General features: G+C 43.5%; 1 protein-coding gene across 1 annotated transcript in view; it reads right to left on the bottom strand.

Annotated features, from left to right (window-relative positions):
• Positions 1-20703, bottom strand: part of LOC124256291 (diaminopimelate decarboxylase 1, chloroplastic-like) — a 261662-nt gene that overhangs the window by 129745 nt on the left and 111214 nt on the right. Inside the window, exon 4 of the mRNA XM_046690269.1 lies at positions 14079-14185. Within this exon, the coding sequence (XP_046546225.1) occupies positions 14079-14185 (107 nt within the window). The remainder of the gene's footprint in view (positions 1-14078; positions 14186-20703) is intronic.

Genomic DNA, 20703 nt, shown 5'->3' with positions numbered 1-20703 from the left:
GTTTTGGTGTAGGTACTAAGACAGTTATCAAGCAAGTACAGAGTTGTAACATGGAGAATATATACATAGCTGCATAGTGAGTATACACAATTGACAAGGTTGATATACATTGGATTGCTAATTAGTGATTTGAGCAGAGTAGGTTGATGTACAGAGTGATAGTGATTAAAACAATATGCAAAATGAGTTTATACTATAAATGAGTTGATGTACACTGAGATGGTAATAGTGAGTTGAAGATAGTTGGATGATGTACACATTGATCGGTTGTGATTACACTACACAAAAGGGAGCATGGAAGCCAAATTGAATGGATTACTGGTGATCTTTCATTAGGTCGTGATAGGCCTCGGAGATAAAATAACCTTGATCCCCATTCATGGTGGGGTTGAAGCGTTGGATTTTTATGGCTTCAAGAAGTTTCCTGATCTTATAGTCTGTTCGGTTGGTTTCCAGGATGTGGATGTTGTTCCAAAGGATGGCATGGTCAGGGTTGGCTTGGGTGTGGTTGGCTATGGCGTATTTGGAGTCTTTTCTCTGGACTGAAGTTTTTTGTTCTTTAATTCGTAGTGGGACGTTTCACCTATATAAGAGTCTCCACATTGGCAATTGATCTGGTAGATTACTCCTGTTGGGTCTTCTTTAGTTGTTGATGGAGGTTTGCCTGTTGCTTCTAGGAGGTTTTGGATGGACTTGCCTTTCTGGAACAGAACGTCTATACCTGCTTGCTGCTGAAGGAGTCGTCTTAGCTGGTGGCTGACTGCTGGGACATACGGGATACTTATTACGAAGGGTGCTGATTGCTGACGTGGTGATTTATCTCTTGGGTTGAGGGTGGATCTGATGATATTGTTAAATAACTTCTGGGGGTACTGTTTATAATGAATGAAGACATGGCCGAGGTGGTTTAGTTCAGTTTCTGGGGTGGTGGGGTACCCCAGTGGTTAAAGTATTCACTCGTCACGCCGAAGGCCCGAGTTCAATTCCCACATTGGTACAATTTGTGAAGCCCATTTCTCGTGACCCCGCCGTGATATTGCTGGAATATTGCTAAAAATGGTGTAAAACCATACTCAGTCAGTAGTTCGGTTTCTAGGGCTTCTGTTGAGGAGCAGATGTTCTTGGCTCTCTGGTAAGGGTGGAAATGATGCCTTTCTTAACCTGCAGAGGGTGATTGGAGGTGAAGTGGAGATATTGGTCTGCATGAGTGGGTTTCCTGTAGACAGTGGTGGAGACTTGTTTTCTTGTTTCTGTACCAGGACGTCGAGGAAAGGGAGTTTGTTGTCAGATTCTTCTTCCATTGTGAACTGCATACAGGGATGTTGAGAATTGACGTGGTCGAGGAGGTGTTCTGGGTCGTCGTCAAGGTTGAGGACTACAAAAGTGTTGTCTACTTTCCTGTACCAACATGCTGGAGCGATGGGGGATGTCAGCAGGGTCTTATTTTCAAGTTCCGTCATGTATATCTCAGTGATGATAGGGGAGAGAGGAGAACCCCTGGGTAGCCCATGGGTTTGCTGAAATATCTTGTCAGGTAAAATAAGTTGAGCTGATGCAGGAATTGATGAGGCAGATTATACTATCAATGCTGAGGTGGGTGTCTAGGTGTTCAAGTCTTCTGCGTATGATGGTGAGGGCTTCATCTCTGGGAACATTCGTGAAGAGGTCTACGACATCGTAGCTGATTAGTTTGCCAGGCTGGGTGATTGAGCTGATCTTAGTGCAGAATTCAGCAGAGTCGACGACGAAGGATGAGGCTGATTTACCTAGGGGGGCAATGAGTCGGGCAATGTGCTGAGTGATGTTGTAGTGGACGGTGTTCCTGGAGCAGACTAGTAGGCGGGCCTTGATGGGGTCTTTGTGTACTTTGATGGTAGTGCGGGCTTAGGGTAACTTACCCTACGCCCGCACTACCATCAAAGTACACAATGAAAACAAGGCAACCTTAAAACAATTGCAGTCTGACCCAGCCATCACCTTTGCCCCAGCAGGCAAGGGAAGAGCCACCATCATCATGGACACCACTGCCTTCACCACCCTTACTGACAACATCCAGAACCACCCTGCCACCTATAAACAGTTGCAGAAAGATCCAAACAACAGCCTCCAACGTGACCACAAAGCCCTACTTAAGGAACTCCGGGAAAACAACAAGATAGGTCCCACTCTTCACAAGCAGCTCACAGTTCCTCACCCACGACCACCCTACGCCCACGCTACCATCAAAGTACAAGGAGTGTCTCTGCATGCTTCTAGTCTGTATAAGGCCTGTGCAATACTCATATCTTCTTGTGAAGACACATTTAACTTTGTCTCGGAAAATTCAACTAATTTATCGATCCAAGAGAGTGAGTATGGTGATATGTTATGAAATCAATAATATGTGGCTGAAATATGGATCTTTCTATTTTCCCAAAGAGAGGACTTCCTGAAACATGTATTATATTGTGGGTATTGTTTAAACAGGTGTTTTGAAACTTAGAAATCTGAATATTATTATGATTACTGAGCTTTAAGTTGTATACACTGTGTATCATGGGTATGTATCATGGATTTTATAGTGTTTAAAAATCTATGCTAGAGGTGTGATCTAGTACAGATTTGTTTGGTGGCACTTTCATTTGAAAATAGTTACAAAGTAAGCTATGTATCTTCTTCAAATGTAGAAACTTCCTTTATTTGTTCAGTGGTTTGCATCATTAGACATTATAGTTGCAAATTATCTCTCTTTCTAAACTAGTTTTTTGAGGCAACTGGCCAGAAGACTCGCATTTAGTCATTGTTCATTCAAAACAATGGGTTGGTTGAGATACATCTATGCTCAGCAAAAAAATATTACCCACTGCCACGGTAACTGCCAAACTCTCCGCCGAGAAGCTGTATCGCTAACAATCGTATGACGTCATAATATGACGCATGTAGTGCCCGGAGTTCGAAAACCATTCGATGAGCTATTTTTTAGTTCACTATGTACAGATTTATTTTACTGACTTTCACTGCATTATTTAAACTATTTTATACATTGAGCCATTTGCACACTCAACTTAAATATAAGTAACAATTTTCATAGCAGTTTTAAGACTGTCAAAATATGTTTCACTGATTTTAAAGGGGCACTGATCCAGAGCAATTTCCGTGGACTGGTTGTTGCTTTTGTTATTGTTATTTCTCCCGTGAGTACCCGGATGATATCCCATAATTCTTGACTGGTTCATGACCTCTGCTTTTGGTAGTATAAGTATAGATTGATCAACAAAGAGGAAATCTTTTTTACTCGATAATATTTCCATCTTCATTAATTTGAGAACAAATGAAAACATTTTGAAGTTTAACCATCTGCCAGTGGTGAAAAATGTCAGGACTGAAAAATAACGAAGTCAATGTACGTCTTTATATTTTGTCTTGTAATCCAAATTAGTTTATTATCATATTTAGTCATGTTACACATTCACAATAAGTATAAGCAGATCGTGTGCATTTTGAAACTTAATAAAATGCACACGATCTGCTTATACATATTGTGAATTTATAACATGACTGTGATATCTAGATGTTTTAAAGATTGCCAACATCGATTATGTATTATTTCACACATCAAGCCAAAGTGATGTCATAAAGAAAGAAGACACCTGTTTTGAGAAATGGATGTTAATATGATGTTAGTTTCATCAAAGCAAATCACATATTTGCTTGATTCTTGTCATTCATCTCTTGAGGAGATTTTGTTCAATGTATATATCTATGAGTCTTGTCCAAAAACCTTTAAATTAAATTTTGTGATTCAGTATTTCTTGTGCTGATGTTGGAGTAAATGAGGTATGATAATGTTTATTCTGAATTGTAGGCCTTCCAGCCCATATTTCACAAGGTATATATAGTCATAAAGTCATTACATTAGCAAACATACTGTGATACATGTATAAAATATCACAATCAGGTACATATTAAATACAAAAAGCAGTATATAGTGATAATCCAACATTATTAAGTGTTATATACATAATAATACTCTCTAAGTATTAGAATACAGGTTTATGATGATAACGTTTATATACTTAACAAGATTTACTTGGTATTCTTCCACTCTCTTCTGAGGACAAAACTGTAATATATATGTGCCGCAAGTTTCCATGCTTCTGCTTCACTGTTACACATGTTGATTATTGTGTTGTTGTTGTGGTAGTTGTATCCTTGTAGGTATCTTTTTCTGTAGACGTTGTATAACAGGCAAGTAAATATACAGTGATTAACATCTTCAATGACATAAATGTTATTAGTGGAAGAATATTCACAAAGCATTCTTCTCTAGGAATATTTTCCCATCTTCCAGTTTCCACGCATAGATTATGGTTTGCATTTATGGAGTAAATGAGGTTTATCTCTATATATCACAATACTTCTAGATCACATCTATTTGAATCTTCTCATAAGATGTAGTTCAAAAGTGAAGGAGCAACAAAACAGGTATACTTCATGGAAGTAGTATTTCAAATTAAGGTGAGGTGAGGTGAAATGGGGTATAACGTCGTACTTAAGAATATTTCCCTCATATGACGACGTGCATGTGTGTATGTGTGGCTGCTTGTACTAACCCAGACATAAGCTGGTTTTTATAGTGCAGTCAAGCATGAATACCCCACTTAGACAAGAGCTGACCAGCTTGCAAGTAATACAGATTCGGTTCGTCGTCTTTGATGTCCACTCGGTCGACGCAGTTCATTTTCATGGACCATACGGTGTCTGTGGCATGATGTTTGTCCCCTCCTTCGAGTTCACCGGGCTGGTAAAAATACCTCACGACGACCCGGTTCGGTAGTTTTTTCTCATCACGGATTTCATTCGAATGGCTTCGATGGGTGTTTTATCGAGGAGTCGATTGACTTCGTTGTTGATCGCCAACACCACTCGTGGTAAGCGTACGACCCATTCCATCGATCGTTTTTCTTGGTTGGCCATCTCTCGGGCATAGTGATGTCCGAACAAAGGCTCGGCTAAAGTCCTGTTGAATCTTTCGACGATGGCTTAGCTTTGGTGAGCTCCGGCCATGCCTCGTCTCACCTGGACTTTATGCTTCGATAACAGCTGCGACATGGCTCCCATGAACTCACGTCCAGGATTGACTTGTAATTCGGTCGGCCAGGTCAATCGACTGCGTTTGTAGATACGTTCTAAGGCCTTAGCGAATTGACTCAAATCTTTGGTCGTTAACGGCTCTGCTTCCTTGTAGCGACTGGCAACGTCCACGACGGTCAGGGCGTACTTGTATGTTTTGTTTCTCACCCTGTCGTGTGGGAGAAACAGGAGATCGGCTTGATGGGTACGATTGGGTATGGAAATGTCAAACTTTCTTCTTGGGATGTATCGGGGAGCCGGCAGGTACACTTGCCAGATGGCTTGTTTTTTAGGCCAAGCTTTGGCTTTGGCTAGCTTCGGGATGGCGCTCACACCTTTCCAGTAACCCCGAGGGCTGTAGTAAACCTTCTCCATGATGTATACACGCTATCGTTCATTCAATTGTCTCGACGCATCGAGTGGCGTTTCCTTTATTGGGGGTCTTGGAAACTCCCAACACGTCGAGGCCTACTGTTGGTATCTATAGCTATAAGTGTGGATACCATCCTTCGCGATCCATCGTTTGGTATCCAGGGGCGACGAGGTCTTGTTGAAAGTGATGCCATAGATGTTGTGTTTGTCGCTTCTCAACGCATTCATGGGGTGTTTGAACGTGCGTTTATCGAAGAGAGCCTGTTTGAAGAGGGTGTGTTTGATTTCATCATGATCGGCTTATTGAATGGAATACATTTTAGGCCTTAACCCCGATGTATTCCACGATGGGTGTCCCCGCACATTTGTCCTTCAACTTGCCGAGGACCTGTTTATTGGTCGTCCTGTGTAGGGTGTGGTCTGGGGGGTAATTGCTGGTGTCGTAGAGGTGCATGTGTTTCGCCATGTCCTCAAACACGTCCTCGGTACGAATTTCCATGAGCAGTGAATCCGTGTCTGTGTACAGCACTTCACATCTGTCGCCGTATTGATTTTTTAACTCGTTGTAGTAGATATCGTACATGAGATGTTTGGAGAGGTCGAGAATGCTCATCCCCACGTAGACGGGCCGGTTGTTCATATGTAGTGCTGCCAAGTCATTATCGAATAGCTTGCTCTGGTTGAATGCCAGGCTGGCTATGAGTTTCCTGACTTTTTCTTCCTTGTGAGATCGCACGAGTTGGACCATCACCCGTTTTCTCAAGTTTTCCACGGTTTTGACGAACACCGAATTGTTCATCAGTTTGTAGAGGTTTTTCTCGAAGTCGCTGGTGGCCTGTTTTCGCAGCTCGGTGTTCAACCGAATGTAAGGTTCCATCCAGGGACTTTGATCGAATTGCAGCACCCGATGTATTTTAGTCAGCTTCATGCCCAGCGACAGGTACAGTTGCAGATTCCAATAGTGCACCACGTACTTGGTCTTGTTCATCAAGTGCGGAACGAGTTTTCCACGTTGACCAGCTTATTTTTTCCGAGCAACGCGTGTTGATAGTCCGACATCCAACCGTTCGGGAGCCAGCGGATAGCTGTTGTGAGCAGCGTGCAATGCCGCGGGATACTCCAAATCCACTTCGAGGATGTAGCCTTTGTTTGAATCCGCTGCGATGCTCGTGATATCAATCTCATTGACCAACCATTCACATAGCCCAGCCGTACAGGTTGTTGGCGTCAGTTGGTGGGTTTATTTGAGTCGTAGCTTTCCACGTATTTGTTGTTGGCTTTCGCGTACTGTTTGGAGACCATGGAAATCCCACCGCGCATCCCTTTCTCGATGAACAGATGCATGTCGTAATCCGTGAGCAATTCCAGCTTAACTTTGGTTTTCTTCAAGAGCGCATCCAACGAGAGAACGGGGCTGGTGTAGTACCAGGCAGGGTCGAGTTGATACTGTTTCAAACATGTTTTTCTGAAGGTCTCGAACACGTTGGCAAGCAGCAGGATGTCCGTTTTCAAGAGGTCGTGATAATCGCCTAAATGCCGACAGCCCATTTCGTTTCTTCGTGTTGTATGAACGTGAGAAACGGTTCAGCCGCTTCGGGACCTCAGTAGATCACAGGAGTCTCCGTTTCACCGTAGCATCGAACGACCACGCCCCCGATGCCGCAGGCTTGGTGTTCTTGCGTTTTGTACATGAAACTGCGATTCGTGTCGGAGAGCGTGATGTGGTCAACCCATTTGATGAGCGCTTCGAAGTCAGCGCAAATGACGTAAGGCACGGGCATTTGATGTTTGCGATTAATGAACGTTAAGATGTTTTCCTGTTCTCGAGGCATGTCGATTCGGATCGCCGTCTCTCCCACGCCTCGGCATTCCTCCCGGTGCGCTTCTAGCAGGTCTTCTCGCGTGAAACCGTGCAGGCAGTGTTTGCAGAAGTGTTTCTTTTCCTTGTGGTTCTTTTGATCAATGCATAGTGATACCGGTTGCCTTTTTTGATGAGAAATAAATTGATTCTGCGCACATCATCGGGCCTGGAGCTGATTCGGTGCACGATCGTCGTATTGCCTTCGTGTCCGAAGACGTTGATGGCTAAACGGTTTTGTTTTTCCACCTTCGTCATTTGAGAGATGGGTGTGGGTGCGTCTACACCGTCCAAGTTCAGCCCATCGTCTACGGGATAGCTCGAAGGTCTGTTCGCCACTTTAGAATCGGGGGGGAATGAGGCAGATTGTAATATGAAGGCAAGTCTAGGTACGATCCGCCTCTGAACGGTACGCAGTTCGCTATATCCAAATAGATGGTGTTGATACTTCCCACCAACCCGAAGCCCCTGTGCGTCCATCGTTCCAACAATTCTTGTATTTTTTTGTAGCGAGGTATCGAGGGTCGAAGGGATCGAGTCGGATTGAAGTACGACTTCCTGCTTGCCTCTGAAGTAAGGCTTGATGGACTCGGTACTGCCATCCGTCTGCAGTTTGTTGAGAGACATGTGGATGGTCAACTGGTATTTGATACGTTTTAAATCATCAAACTCTTCTTTGACTTTGTCGGCGATCAGAGGTTTGACGCTGTTGACGTCCTTGTTAGACTGCACAGTCATTTTCCAGCCTCTCAGATACTTACCCACGGCATGGTCCGTCGGCACGAATCTAAACTTGACCGGCTCGGTGTCATGCAAGAATAACCCTTCAATCCCCGTTCTTTAGTTCGGAGTTTGAGTTCTCGTGCAGTAGGGGGCTTGACATATTTCATGTCGAGCAAGGTGAGCAGTTGGGGTTTCCTCATTTCTCATGGGCGTGGTTTTCTAGTTGGAGACGGGCGATGATGAAATCGATTCTTTCCATGCGTTTTTTCGCGTACTTGGCTTGCGCGGCTCGTATTTTTTCCACGGCCACATCATGCCGTTTCCGTTCCGCTTCGAGTTCGGCCGCACTGGACGTTCGTAATCAGGAAAAAAAGGTAATTGCTGCCGGGAAAGGCCAGGGTGTTGATGATAGCCCCGCCGACCATCATCGCGATGGTGGCCATTTGTTTATATATTTTATACTTTCTTACTTTATTATGTTTTCCGGAATGATACCTTGCTTGACGAGCATCTCTTTGGTGGCCATCGCCAGTCCCAAATCGAGCCCGAGCATGCCAATGTCTTGTGGGTTGAAATCGAGTTTGGGTGCCGGGTTGTTTGGTGATCATTTTGCTCAATCGAGCATAGCCTATGGCCAGCCTGCTGATCAAGGTGGCGTGATACTCGTCGTTGACGAACATTTTTCCGTCGGGGTTAGACATGATTATAACATAACGTGTGGGTTTACCTCTAATTGTGGTTTTGTCGATGGTTGGGTCGTCACCACCGGTGGTGGTGGTGTCTTTTGTTGATGGAGCCATACGACCGCGGTGATACCCACGACAGCGGCTACCACGGCGTACGGAATCAACAGTGGGGTCGGTTTATGATTCTTCGTGACGATATCAATCACTCGGTGGGGGGTCTCCTCCTCCATCGCAGGAGTCGTTTCGGTATTCTTGTATATCAGTAGTCGGACATTTATGTTTAAATTGTCAGTGCCTCGCCGTAATGATCACCGCGGTGATGGGAGCTAAGAACACACTGTATCAGTGATACAACTTGCAACTGAGGGTGTTTAAGCCGTGACCGATAAACGGATCCGCGTCGAGATCCTCGCACAAATAAGGTCGACGTGACAGTGGAATGGGAAGCATTTCGGCACCGAATCGGGCTTTCGTATCTCACGTACAGTTTATTGATGTCTCCCTCAGGCATTTTATAAATTTTATCAGTGGAAATTTTTTGCCCAAGTATTGTTTCCCCTTCCCACCCACGACGAGGGCCACGAGTCATTCTTGTTTATCCCTGACATGACCATTTTCACTCTCCTTCTCCTCCTCGGATATCATTTGTACAAGCATGTGGTCCAACTCCATCTTGTAATACATCAATCTGTTTTTAAATCTAATATAATAAAATCCAGCATAACCCAAACAGAACGAGATGAATGTCAGGTAAAACAACTTGAGAATTTCAAGGCATCGTCATGGTTTTTAATCTATAGGAGGTATACATTTAATTTTGCTAAGCAGGTTGCTTGGTTTTGCTAAGCTAGCACACAGCATAAGCCACGGGTTGGTCTGTTTTCAGCATAATTTGGGCGTGTTTCGTTTCGGCCAACAAGGCTCCCACTCGTTTTCGCTCGGGTTTGGTGGGAATCACGTCGTTTTTTCTCAAACATTCCTGTAACGAATCCCTATCCTTGCAGTGAAACTGGGCGACCCATTGTGTCTGTTCCCAGAGGTCTTTCAGGACCGAGTTGAATTTTTGCGTGAGGAGCCAAAAGCTGTGTTTCATGCGACGTCCCGAAAACGCTAAATACGATAACATGTCTCTCTTTTTGGTGATCTCTTTATTCGCGCTGCAATCGTCTAGGATAAACAGCATCGATTCTCAATCGAACTTCTCGTGAAAGACTCGCAACCAGTCCTGTAAACATACTCCCGGGTCGATTGTGTACACCTCCGTGTCGTTCATCACGTGTATCGTAGGGCAAAGAATCACGATATGATCGAATACATTCCAATAATACCCTTTCAGCATATCCAAGACAAACACGGTCTTTCTGCATCCCGTCTCACAGCACACGATGGCACAATGAGGATCGCGAGGCAAATCAATATTAATAGATGGCTTGCACCAATCTTCCATTATCTATATCAAGCTGTACATCCATAATCATATACAAATAAAGGTTCACTTTACCTGCGATTTGAGCCTTCTTGGTGATTTGGATGGTGATCCCCTCGCTGCCGTTCTCGATGTGACGCCCGCTGCCGTGCAGTCGATCGTCGTCCATGGATTATATGTCCAACAACTGCGAGTATTTGGTCGTGTAGCCTCATGTAGGCGCGACAGGGGTCCTTGACGATCGCGTTGATTTCCGGCGGGCGCTTGATCGCCGGTAAGTTTTTAATCTCGTACCACTGATGGTAAGCGCGCATGCCTTGGCTGAACAGCTGGTTTGGCACGCCCTCGACGGTCACCTCAACTTTCGTGATCTCGGGGTTCCAATATTTTTTCGTTGACCCTTCTAAACGCAGCACGCGATCGTACTGGTTGTCAATCTGTCAAGCCAATTCCGGATTCGTCACCTTGTCGAACTCCAGCGAAATATTGTCGATGGTATAGCTGCCTCCCTCGCTGCTCTCAGTCACTATAACGTTGCTATAATTGTTAAACGTATTTGTATTCCAGCCTGTCGCCCAGCGTGGCTTGGTAAAATGGCATGACCCTCCAGCAACTTGAACTCGAGCGGGATGCAAAATTGTTTCCCAAACGCCTCGGCAATGGCCTTGTGTTTATTCGCCATCATGGCGAGTTCGGCTTGGTCGAAACCATACCCCACGTGCAACAGAGTTGACGGACACTCGGACGGACAAATCCCCTGGTACTTCATGTTTTCCGTTCGCCCGCGGTTCTCCAGAGGTCCGTGTAGCTGAAGAACACATTGCTGTCATCGATGCTCAAAATTTGGCTTCCACTGATTTTGATGGTCATTTTCTTCATGATGGCGAGACCCAGTTTCCCCACGACTTCTCTCGTTTATCATCATCGGATTCCAAACGGATCCGGAAGGACAGGCGAGCCATCCCCGGAACGATGATGTCGTTCGCGCCCAGGTTGGGAAAGCGCACCAACAGCGTTTGGTTTTCGTCGATTGTGTTTGGATTGTTGGTGATGGTCACCGATTGACGCACGACTTTGACTGCCAGGGGTTCTCTCAAGTTTCGCAGACACTTCGTTAACGAGCGACCTCTTGTGCGACGAACTCTTAAAATAGACCATCAACGATTATTACGATGCTTTAAAACGAAATAAAAATTACGTCGAGCCACCGTATCGAGACTATTCTTTGATCGACAGGAACGGCCGATAAACACCCGCACGAGAAAACCGCACGCTCTGTCGACTCCAGAAACCACGGCGTCCAATTCTTTCGTGACGAATTAAACCTGTGAGATTACGGCGGCGCATGACCCAAACAACTTCCACCCAGGGTCGTCCAAGATTTGCAAAACGTAAGGACAGGACTCGACAATATCACCGCCAGAGATGATCTGAGAGACGTGCCCCAATGTGCCAAAGAAACGTCGGACGACATCGAAATAATATTGCACACGTACGCAGACGAACCCTTGCTGGGGTTCGAATTTCCCTTTCAGGAACTGCAAGGGCTAGACAAGGCCTTGAGAACCATTCGTGGATCGCTCATGGACAACATGGCCAAACTGAAAGAACTCGACAATCGTATCGCTTATGAGACAACCAAACTCGAACAAGCGGATGATATGGACGTTGACATCAGCCGACGTCAGATTGCAGAAAGGCTACATCAGTTGCACGACGAACGATCGACCCGATTAGAAGCAGCGTCATACAACCTCATAAAAGATTCACCTTAAACTGTAGATTTTAACATACTATTGCTACGTGCTCTAGGTCAACCCGACCCTAGACAGTCAGGCGATATCAGCCAGGCGAACAGCTGCTGTCGAGAAACCACGATCCTGACCCGAGACCTTGAACCCTGACCGCTCATAGTATGAGCCGTCGCACCTCTGCACCAGCGCGACCTTGAACCCTGACCGCTCATGCTATGAGCGGTCAAACCTCTGCACCAGCCCCCGTCGCTAAGCTCGGCCGCCATCTTTTTGGCTTACAAACCATGATCCTGACCCGAGACCTTGAACCCTCACTGCCTATAGCATGGGGTTCATTTTTAATGAAAATGCAAGCTTACACATTTATATGTCCAGATAAACCACGAAGGGAGCAAAAAATGAGGCGATTTTTTTTCCATTTGTAACATGTCATAATATCCCCTTACCTTTTTCTTTTATATTTTTCATTTTTACGTGATCGGAAAATTATTATAAAAAGATTTCTGAATTAATATTTATGGCCGCCTATTTCCCGATATCTGTGGCTTTCTGCTCGGTAACGTGATACAACAGTGTGAAATACCTCCGTTTTCGAAGCTTCGTATGAATAACATGTGAGGCTATTCGTTTGATGGCGGGTATCGTCCGAAAGCTCTGAACATCAACAATATCACTGTTGCCTTGCCAAGAGTATTTTCACAGTTGTAAGAAGCGATTTTATTGGATAAAGATTGGTTTCTAATGACGCTTATTTGCCTCAGTCTGCTTTAAGGATCGTGATTGGTCAAAATCAGACATGTGACCTAAGGCAGCCAATCAAAAAACAGCAATGGATACTGTCAGACGAAAGTTTTGGGTAAAATCATGCTATTCTGAACATGTTACACAAAAAATCACCACCTATGGAACTTAGTGGACGTATCGTTCTAGGTTATGACCTGTGACAAGAAAGTTTAATGCATATATTTTAGCACTAAACATCGTGTCCGAGAGTAAAGTTTGAAGCGACGAAAGCCGAGATGTCACTTGAATTACATTACACAATCCGACAATAAAGATGGAAATAGTAAGTTGTAACGTACATTTGACAACTTGTATGAGTACTGTTGTTGATTTCATTCTTCCGTTTATTTATTGTGTAATTATTATCTCGAAACATTGTTACTTTGCTCTTTGACAACTCTGATGTTGACCCGTTGCCGAAGCATGTGTCCAAGAATCGTTTTTTTTCAATAACATTGCGAAAGATAGTTTATAATTCTAATTCTGTCGATTATATATGGCCATTTGAAATGTAATAAGTGTTTTCAGGCATTATGAAAAGTGATAGATTTGATAAATGAATCCTATGTTAGTTAGGTTCCTAAAATTATATATCATTTTGATGCGACTACTGCCTTGCCGGTATTCCGGCTTACGGTGTCTGGGGACTGGTGACGTCTTGGCCGGTTTTCCGGCCTACGGTGTTGAATGGGTTAATTCCCACAATAAGCCTCTAAGCCGCATGTGCGACAGAACCCCCACTGTACTACTACTACTACACCACGGGGATGGTCCTGTTTTAAATTAAACAAATACCACATACAAATTTATTACTTGTAATATGTTAAAAAATGAATTTTAGCACAGTTTATATCTATGTTTTCAAATAAATGGCATGATGTGTCAACCATAGCTAGGGCTGGGATGGGTAACACAGATACCCGGGACAGGTGGGTGATGAGTTGGACCTGGACACGTCTCAATACCCGGACCCATTATGATCATGTGACTAATACTGGGTAGATGAAACAATGAATTATGTTATTCTTTCATGACTAAACAGTTGTATTGTCTTTGAAGATTTAGACATTATTTACAGTCACCTGTTTTGAATATAATACATGGTTAAGATATTGAATAAACTTGAAATCATAGCCTCCGAGCTGAAGAATATATTGCCATTTGGACCCATCCCAGCCCTACTTCAAGCTGAAAGTCTTGCCCACAAAGAGGGACGTGGTATAATTCTGCACCCTGCTTAACATGCTCAGTCAGTGTCAGGATAATTTATTTAAATACCTGGGACACAAAATCCTGCATGAGCCAACACACATGTGACACACTGTTTCAGTTTACAAATTTCGAATTTTGGCCATATTTACTACCTTTCTGTCACTTTGAATTGTCTGAGGGTCGCTTGATCAGCTGTCTGTGCAGAACCATCATCTAATGCCACTGTGCAACTGGATCTGGCAGGACTTGTTCTCCAAGCCTGAACAAAGAAACACACAAGTATTAAGTCTTTTTATATCTCCACCCACAATTAATATTATGAGAGTAGAAATGAAGTCTACAGTGACAAGCAAAAAATTGTAAGTAGGGTAAACTGATACCCACTGACCGTGACTTCTTTACTACTGAACAACAATTTTTTTCTCAAGATATGAATTGTGATAATTCTTGATAAATCAGAAACATCATAATAAAGCTTTAAATGGGTTCATATTATGGGTTAAACAAAAATTCCAATTGGCTCTAAGTTCAAATTGCTGTTATTCCTGAAAAAGTTCCCACAATGTGAAAACAATCTAAAAAATAGTTTTCAAGGAACAAAAAAGGGCAAGGAAATATCATCTTCTAAGTTATGTTACTTTGCATAAAGTTATATATGCATAGAGAGAGAGTAAAGATAATCTGGTTTTAAGACATGTTTATGTGCTTGGTTTTGGACACATATAACTGTAACAGGCATGGTTTGCTCTGTCTTGTGGAAACTACATGTTAAATGTGTGGTTCTACTTTGCGTTGTGTTTTTCCCTTCCAACTGGCATGTTTACCACAAGAGGGTACGCTCCAGGTATAAACCTGTAAATCTGTGAGCAGAATTCTCCTCCACGCTGTTTCCCGGTTACGAGATGCAGCGTTGCGATTTAGGACATAAGACAGAATTCACCAAAACACAAACTCCAAACGGAACAAATGATACAAATTATATTAACAACCACGATCCCCACCTAATCCAGACCTAATATAAATCTAGAATACTACAACTGTCTCTTAACAGCGGTAGTTGGTTTGTAAAAACCACCCATCCTTCCCGCTTCCTAACGATTACCCTGTGTATATATATAACTATATCCCTAAAACTAAATACCTTTATTCCCCCCAACCACCTCTACCTATATCTTCCCTCATATTTTCTAAGTGCTTCGCCGTGAGAGGGGGGTCAACTGTTTCGTCTCGAAACAAGGACTGGTCCGTCATGGAGCAAATTCTACTTTATCACAAAGCAAACTGGGAAGCTGTTTCGTCTTGAAACAAGGGCTCACCTTTCCTTGGGTGTCTCCAACTCAGACAATAAAACACCTGTCGTGTGCTCCTTATATACGCAATAGCGGGCCTGTCCCATTAAGCAAGGAGCACACCCCCATCCTTGGAATGGAACCTTCCAGTGCCTGCAGCCAATCGCTGCGCCGAATCGGCAAGCGAAACCAAACAAACCAGCCACAGCCGTCTCCGCATACACCGGTAAGAAAAATCCATTTAATATACCCGAATTTATAATTTATACCCCCAACTAAGTTACTAATGCTAGCCCACCCCTTTCTAATATCTATAGCACCTATTATACTTATCCCCCGTTAGATTCTTCCCCCCGTGAACAAAAAGTAATAAGATTACTTTTAAAATAAGGATAACAACCAAAAAGATGTACATAAAATCAATCGGCTGGCTGCTCTTGAAGGCAAGTTTCGACGACTATCCTGTTCTTGCTCCCGGGTTACATCACGGGACTCTGGATGTGCTGGTGGGAGGGCATCTCCAGGGTTGATGTATTCCGGATTGGGAGCCTCCCTGCCCTTCAGGTCCATCCCTGGGGGATGCTGCCGCAGATGACGCTTTGCGTGGCCTTTGCATCAGTCTTTGCGTCCACATCGGGAGCACTGGTAATATCTCCTTGTCGCCAGGTGACGCCTCTGCCAATGGTCCATAAGACCATTCCAGCACTGTAATACTGATGTCCCACAGGCGGCGACAGGGCAAGGCATGCCTCCCTGCAGGAATGGCTCCATTAAGCTTTCTTCAAACGCCTTCAGTTCTTCCTTTGATACTGTGATCTCCATTTTCTGATGCAGGAAATACATCCCAAATCAAAATAATTAAAAACAAGACAAAAGATTCTTCCCAGGGTCTGGGTTTATCCTTAGGAAGGCGAGTACATATCCCGAGGTTTGACCCTCCTCCCACAGCGGGTATGAAGCACTTGCTCCCCACTATCACTACCTGAAGAATCAAACCCAGTTGCCTGGATAGGAGACAACGAATCATCCTCCTCCATAGTTATCTCCCTTGTGTCCTCAACAGTCTGCTCCAAGAGCCAATTCCTAGGTGAATCATTTCCCTCATACAGCTTTAAGTGATCCACATGTACACTTATACATGGTGTACTGCTATCTTTTTGTATTTTGTAGGTAAGAGATGACAACTTCCCACAAACAAGATAGGGACCAGTCCAACCCAATTCCAGCTTCTGACCTGCTTTTGGAGGATACCAACGCCAAACCCACTGACCTTCTACAAAATTCTTACTCTTCACATTAATGTCATAATGTTTATTTTGTAGACGAGTGGAAACTCCCAGATTTTTATTGGCAAACTCAATCACTTTTGTACTGACCTCTGCAACCACTCGACATACTTGACAGTCAACCTGAAGAACTCCCGGTGGGTCACCCACCTTAAGATCTAAAGGCATCCTGACTTCCCTACCTGTTATAAGCAAGTTAGGACTACAGCCCGTGCTGTCATGAACACTAGCCCTATAACCCATGAGGAGAAACGGCAACAGATCACCCCATGTCCATAGAGGAAGCCAATTTAGAACATTCTCCTGAGAATTACTATCAACCTGTAAGGTCCCTACAGGTAAGCCTGTCTGATTCTCGGATGACTGAGCCTCAACCTCAACATGATCATCACACTCAGACACTTGGGTACTAGACCCTCAGTCTCACAAAAAACTATCTGATCTGATTGTGCAGGTATTCGAACCTTATCAACAATCCTTATTCTAGCACAGCTTTTGGTTGTCCTTTGATACAACTTCACCCTACTCTTTCTTGTCTTGAGACATTTTGTTACGAGGACATCACACCCATAGGTCTCAAAGAAATTCATACAAAAAATTCCAGATAAACCATCAAGATCTGCTATGACGAAATTGTGTCCAAAACACAAGCCATCAACCTTAAATATATTTCGACCATAGACTGACCTTTGTACCCCCAACTGTCTACCATCGACAGTAACTAGGTCGACATCCACCTGAGCCAGTTTCTCGGTGTCAAGACCTAACCTGGAAAATTCTTCAATAGACAACAATGAAACTTTGGCACAACTGGAAGTTCCTCCCTCCAAATGAGTACCCGATTCATCTTCACTATCCAAACTAGAATTACCTAGCTCTGGCCCTACAGGATGCTCTACCTGACAACTTTGGGCTGGCGACTCGGCCACAGTCTCAGCCCGATCTAGTTTTCCGACTCATTAGCATGAGGTTTTGACAAGGAAAGTTCCTGCAACTCTGCTAGCTTTGGACACTCCCTAACCATATGTCCCTATCCCTTGCAGAAGTAACATTCAATCCTTCTATCATTACCTTTCTTTTGCCTAGTGAAAGACTGCTTAAACTGTTGCAACTTCCTATCAATCAACTGAGAGATTGATTCAAGAATCAACGAACTGTCAACCTTCTCCGAGCCTACAACCTCAGTAACAGCAGCACAAACCTTGCTACTACCTTCACTGGGTTTACGACACCTACTCCCTTCGACAGCTTCGTACTCTATTGCAAAAGAAATAGCCTGTTCTAGAGTCTGGGGATGACTAAATGTAACCCTCTTTCTCATCTCAAAGTCATTCAAACCAGTAACATACTGATCAATGATCTGCATCTCGAGAGAGCTGTAAGGTATGTCAGGGTATGCCAACAAAGCCAAACTTCTGAGCCGATAACCATAATCTGCAGCAGACTCTTCCTTCTTCTGACGTCTATTCCTGAACTCACACGATGAGCTATACTCTATTCCCTTGGACTAAACCTCTGAGACAAAACATTCCTCAATGCAGTATAACTGCTAAGCTGACCATAAGTGAGGTTACTAAGCAAAGTCTGAGCTGTACCACGTAAGTTCATACTAAGCTGCTGAGCCTTCTCCAAATCATTCCAACCATTCCATGCTGCAACATGTTCAAAATTAACTATGTAGTCTTGCCAATTTGTAGATCTACCATCAAACGTATCAGGCTGAACCTCTCTACGAAACGACATAACAGACCTATGACTTTGACCTACATCCCGAGGTATTGATGACCTTGGAGGAATGTCTAAACCAGAAAATTTCCTGCCGCCCCTCGCTGGATAGGAAATATTGTGTCTACCAGAGAGATAATCCGGAAACTCCAAACGTGTAGTATTTGGTAATGAAGGTTCAAACCTAACAGAACGATCCTGACTCTGACCTTGACCTGACCTAAGGTCATGTCGACTCACACCAGCTAGTGAAACACTTTCAGATCTAACACTAGGGGAATTGATGTGTGAACGACCCACATTCTCCTGGTCTAACCTAAGGTCATGCCGAACAGCACCAGCTAATGGAACACTTTCAGATCTAACACTAGGAGAATTGATGTTTGAACGACCCACATACTCCGGGCCTAACCTAAGGTCATGCCGACCCGCACCAGCTAATGGAACACTCTCAGTTCCAGCACTGGTGAAATCGACATGAGAACGACTAACATTCTCCTGACCTACATCTACCCGAAGTAACCGGGAGGCGACACTATGTGGTGGAACGTACGGAGTTGACATATCATAATTCACATCACCTGTAGGAGACGCACGAAAAACTCCATTTGGAAAAATAAATGGGGACAAACCAAACATCTCATAGTCCAAATCCATATTGAAATATGCCGATGTCCTGAAGAATATTTACCAATAAATTGAGAAAATCCAAAACAAATTATCTTCAAGCAAAGTATCCATCAATACAACAGCTATATGAGACCAAAATATAACTGCTAAACTTCAAATCTGCATTGTTTCACAACAAGTATATGAATAATACAGAACTAGAAATGTCCATGATAATCACAAATAAACTGCATCCGGGGTCATGGCACCAAAATGTAACAGGCGTGGTTTGCTCTGTCTTGTGGAAACTACATATTAAATGTGTGGTTCTACTTTGCGTTGTGTTTTTCCCTTTCCAACTGGCATGTTTACCACAAGAGGGTACGCTCCAGGTATAAACCTGTAAATCCGTGAGCAGAATTCTCCTCCACGCTGTTTCCCGGTTACGAGATGCAGCCTTGCGATTCAGGACATAAGACAGAATTCATATCACCATTTTATTTACACCAAAACACAAACTCCAAATGGAACAAACGATACAAAATATAGTGCTGGGAAATTTTAATCAGAAACCAAATTAAATTAACAACCACGATCCCCACCTAATCCCAACCTAATATAAATCTAGAATACTACAACTGTCTCTTAACAGCGGTAGTTGGTTTGTAAAAACCACCCATCCTTCCCACTTCCTAATGATTACCCTGCATATATATATATATCTGGTAGAATTGGTATAATGTAATTGTTAACAGTAGTGTATTTTGGGAGATGGCAGCTTGGGAAACTAACCGTAATAGATTTATCTGTACCTGATAGTCTTGTATTCATTGTCTCACTAATGCGGGGATCTTTTAGAGTTGATTCGTTTGGGAGGATATAGAGTGTCTGACATACATAGACCACATGGTGAGGGCCTGTGCAGCCATATTGGTGGTCAGGTATGTGACTGAGGCACATAATTTGCCGATTGCCTTGGCTGGTCCAATGGCATGGACTTTCCATGATGATTCCCATCGTTCCACGGTCAAAGGTCAATTCACCGAACGACTATATAAGTGACCTGGCTTTCAGTGTCAGTGGTCTTGTTGCAGCGATCCGTACAGGTATCATACACTGATAGGGTCCCGAGGTCTTGACATCAAGACTCCCTCCTTGTTACTTGGGCCTTGTAGTTAGAGTGGGACGTGAAAACAAAGTATGTAGGATGAGTTAATGTTAGGTTGGGAAGGGAGACAATTAGTGTAGGAATGAATAAGTTTACCGTTAGGAATTAAAGGGGCATATCGAGGTTGGTAATTAAAAGGGTAAGTCGGGAGGATAAAAGTAGAAGTTTAGAAAGTAAGTTAGGTGTGAGTGAGTAAGATGGTGTTTTGATAAGTGTTTGTTTATTTTCAATAAACTCTCTTCTGTTATGATTTTTGTGTCATTTTTCATGTGCTTCAAGTCTAATATTAGAACTGGAATCTGAATTACCAACAATGGGGATGGACAACAATATACTCGCAATCAACAAAATCACACAACGCAAAGTCAAACATTGTCTGTTGCCATCTTCCCACATTGTTTAAATCCTATAATGCAGCTGTCACTGGATGCTCCCCAGGGGGCGCCTATTACATATATAAATATATCCCTAAAACTAAATACCTTTTTTCTAAGTGCTTCGCCGTGAGAGGGGGGTCAACTGTTTCGTCTCAAAACAAGGACTGGTCTGTCACGGAACAAATTCTACTTTATCACAAAGCAAACTGGGAAGCTGTTTCGTCTCGAACAAGGGCTCACCTATCCTCGGTGTCTCCAACTCAGACAATAAAACACTTGTCGTGTGCTCCTTATATACGCAATAGCGGGCCTGTCCCACTAAG

This window comes from Haliotis rubra, unplaced genomic scaffold (assembly GCF_003918875.1).
Source record: "Haliotis rubra isolate DU_JTF1 unplaced genomic scaffold, ASM391887v1 Scf116, whole genome shotgun sequence".
NCBI lineage: Eukaryota > Metazoa > Mollusca > Gastropoda > Lepetellida > Haliotidae > Haliotis > Haliotis rubra.
Note: the sequence above shows the minus strand (reverse complement) of the source record. Positions and strands in the feature narration are given on the sequence as shown.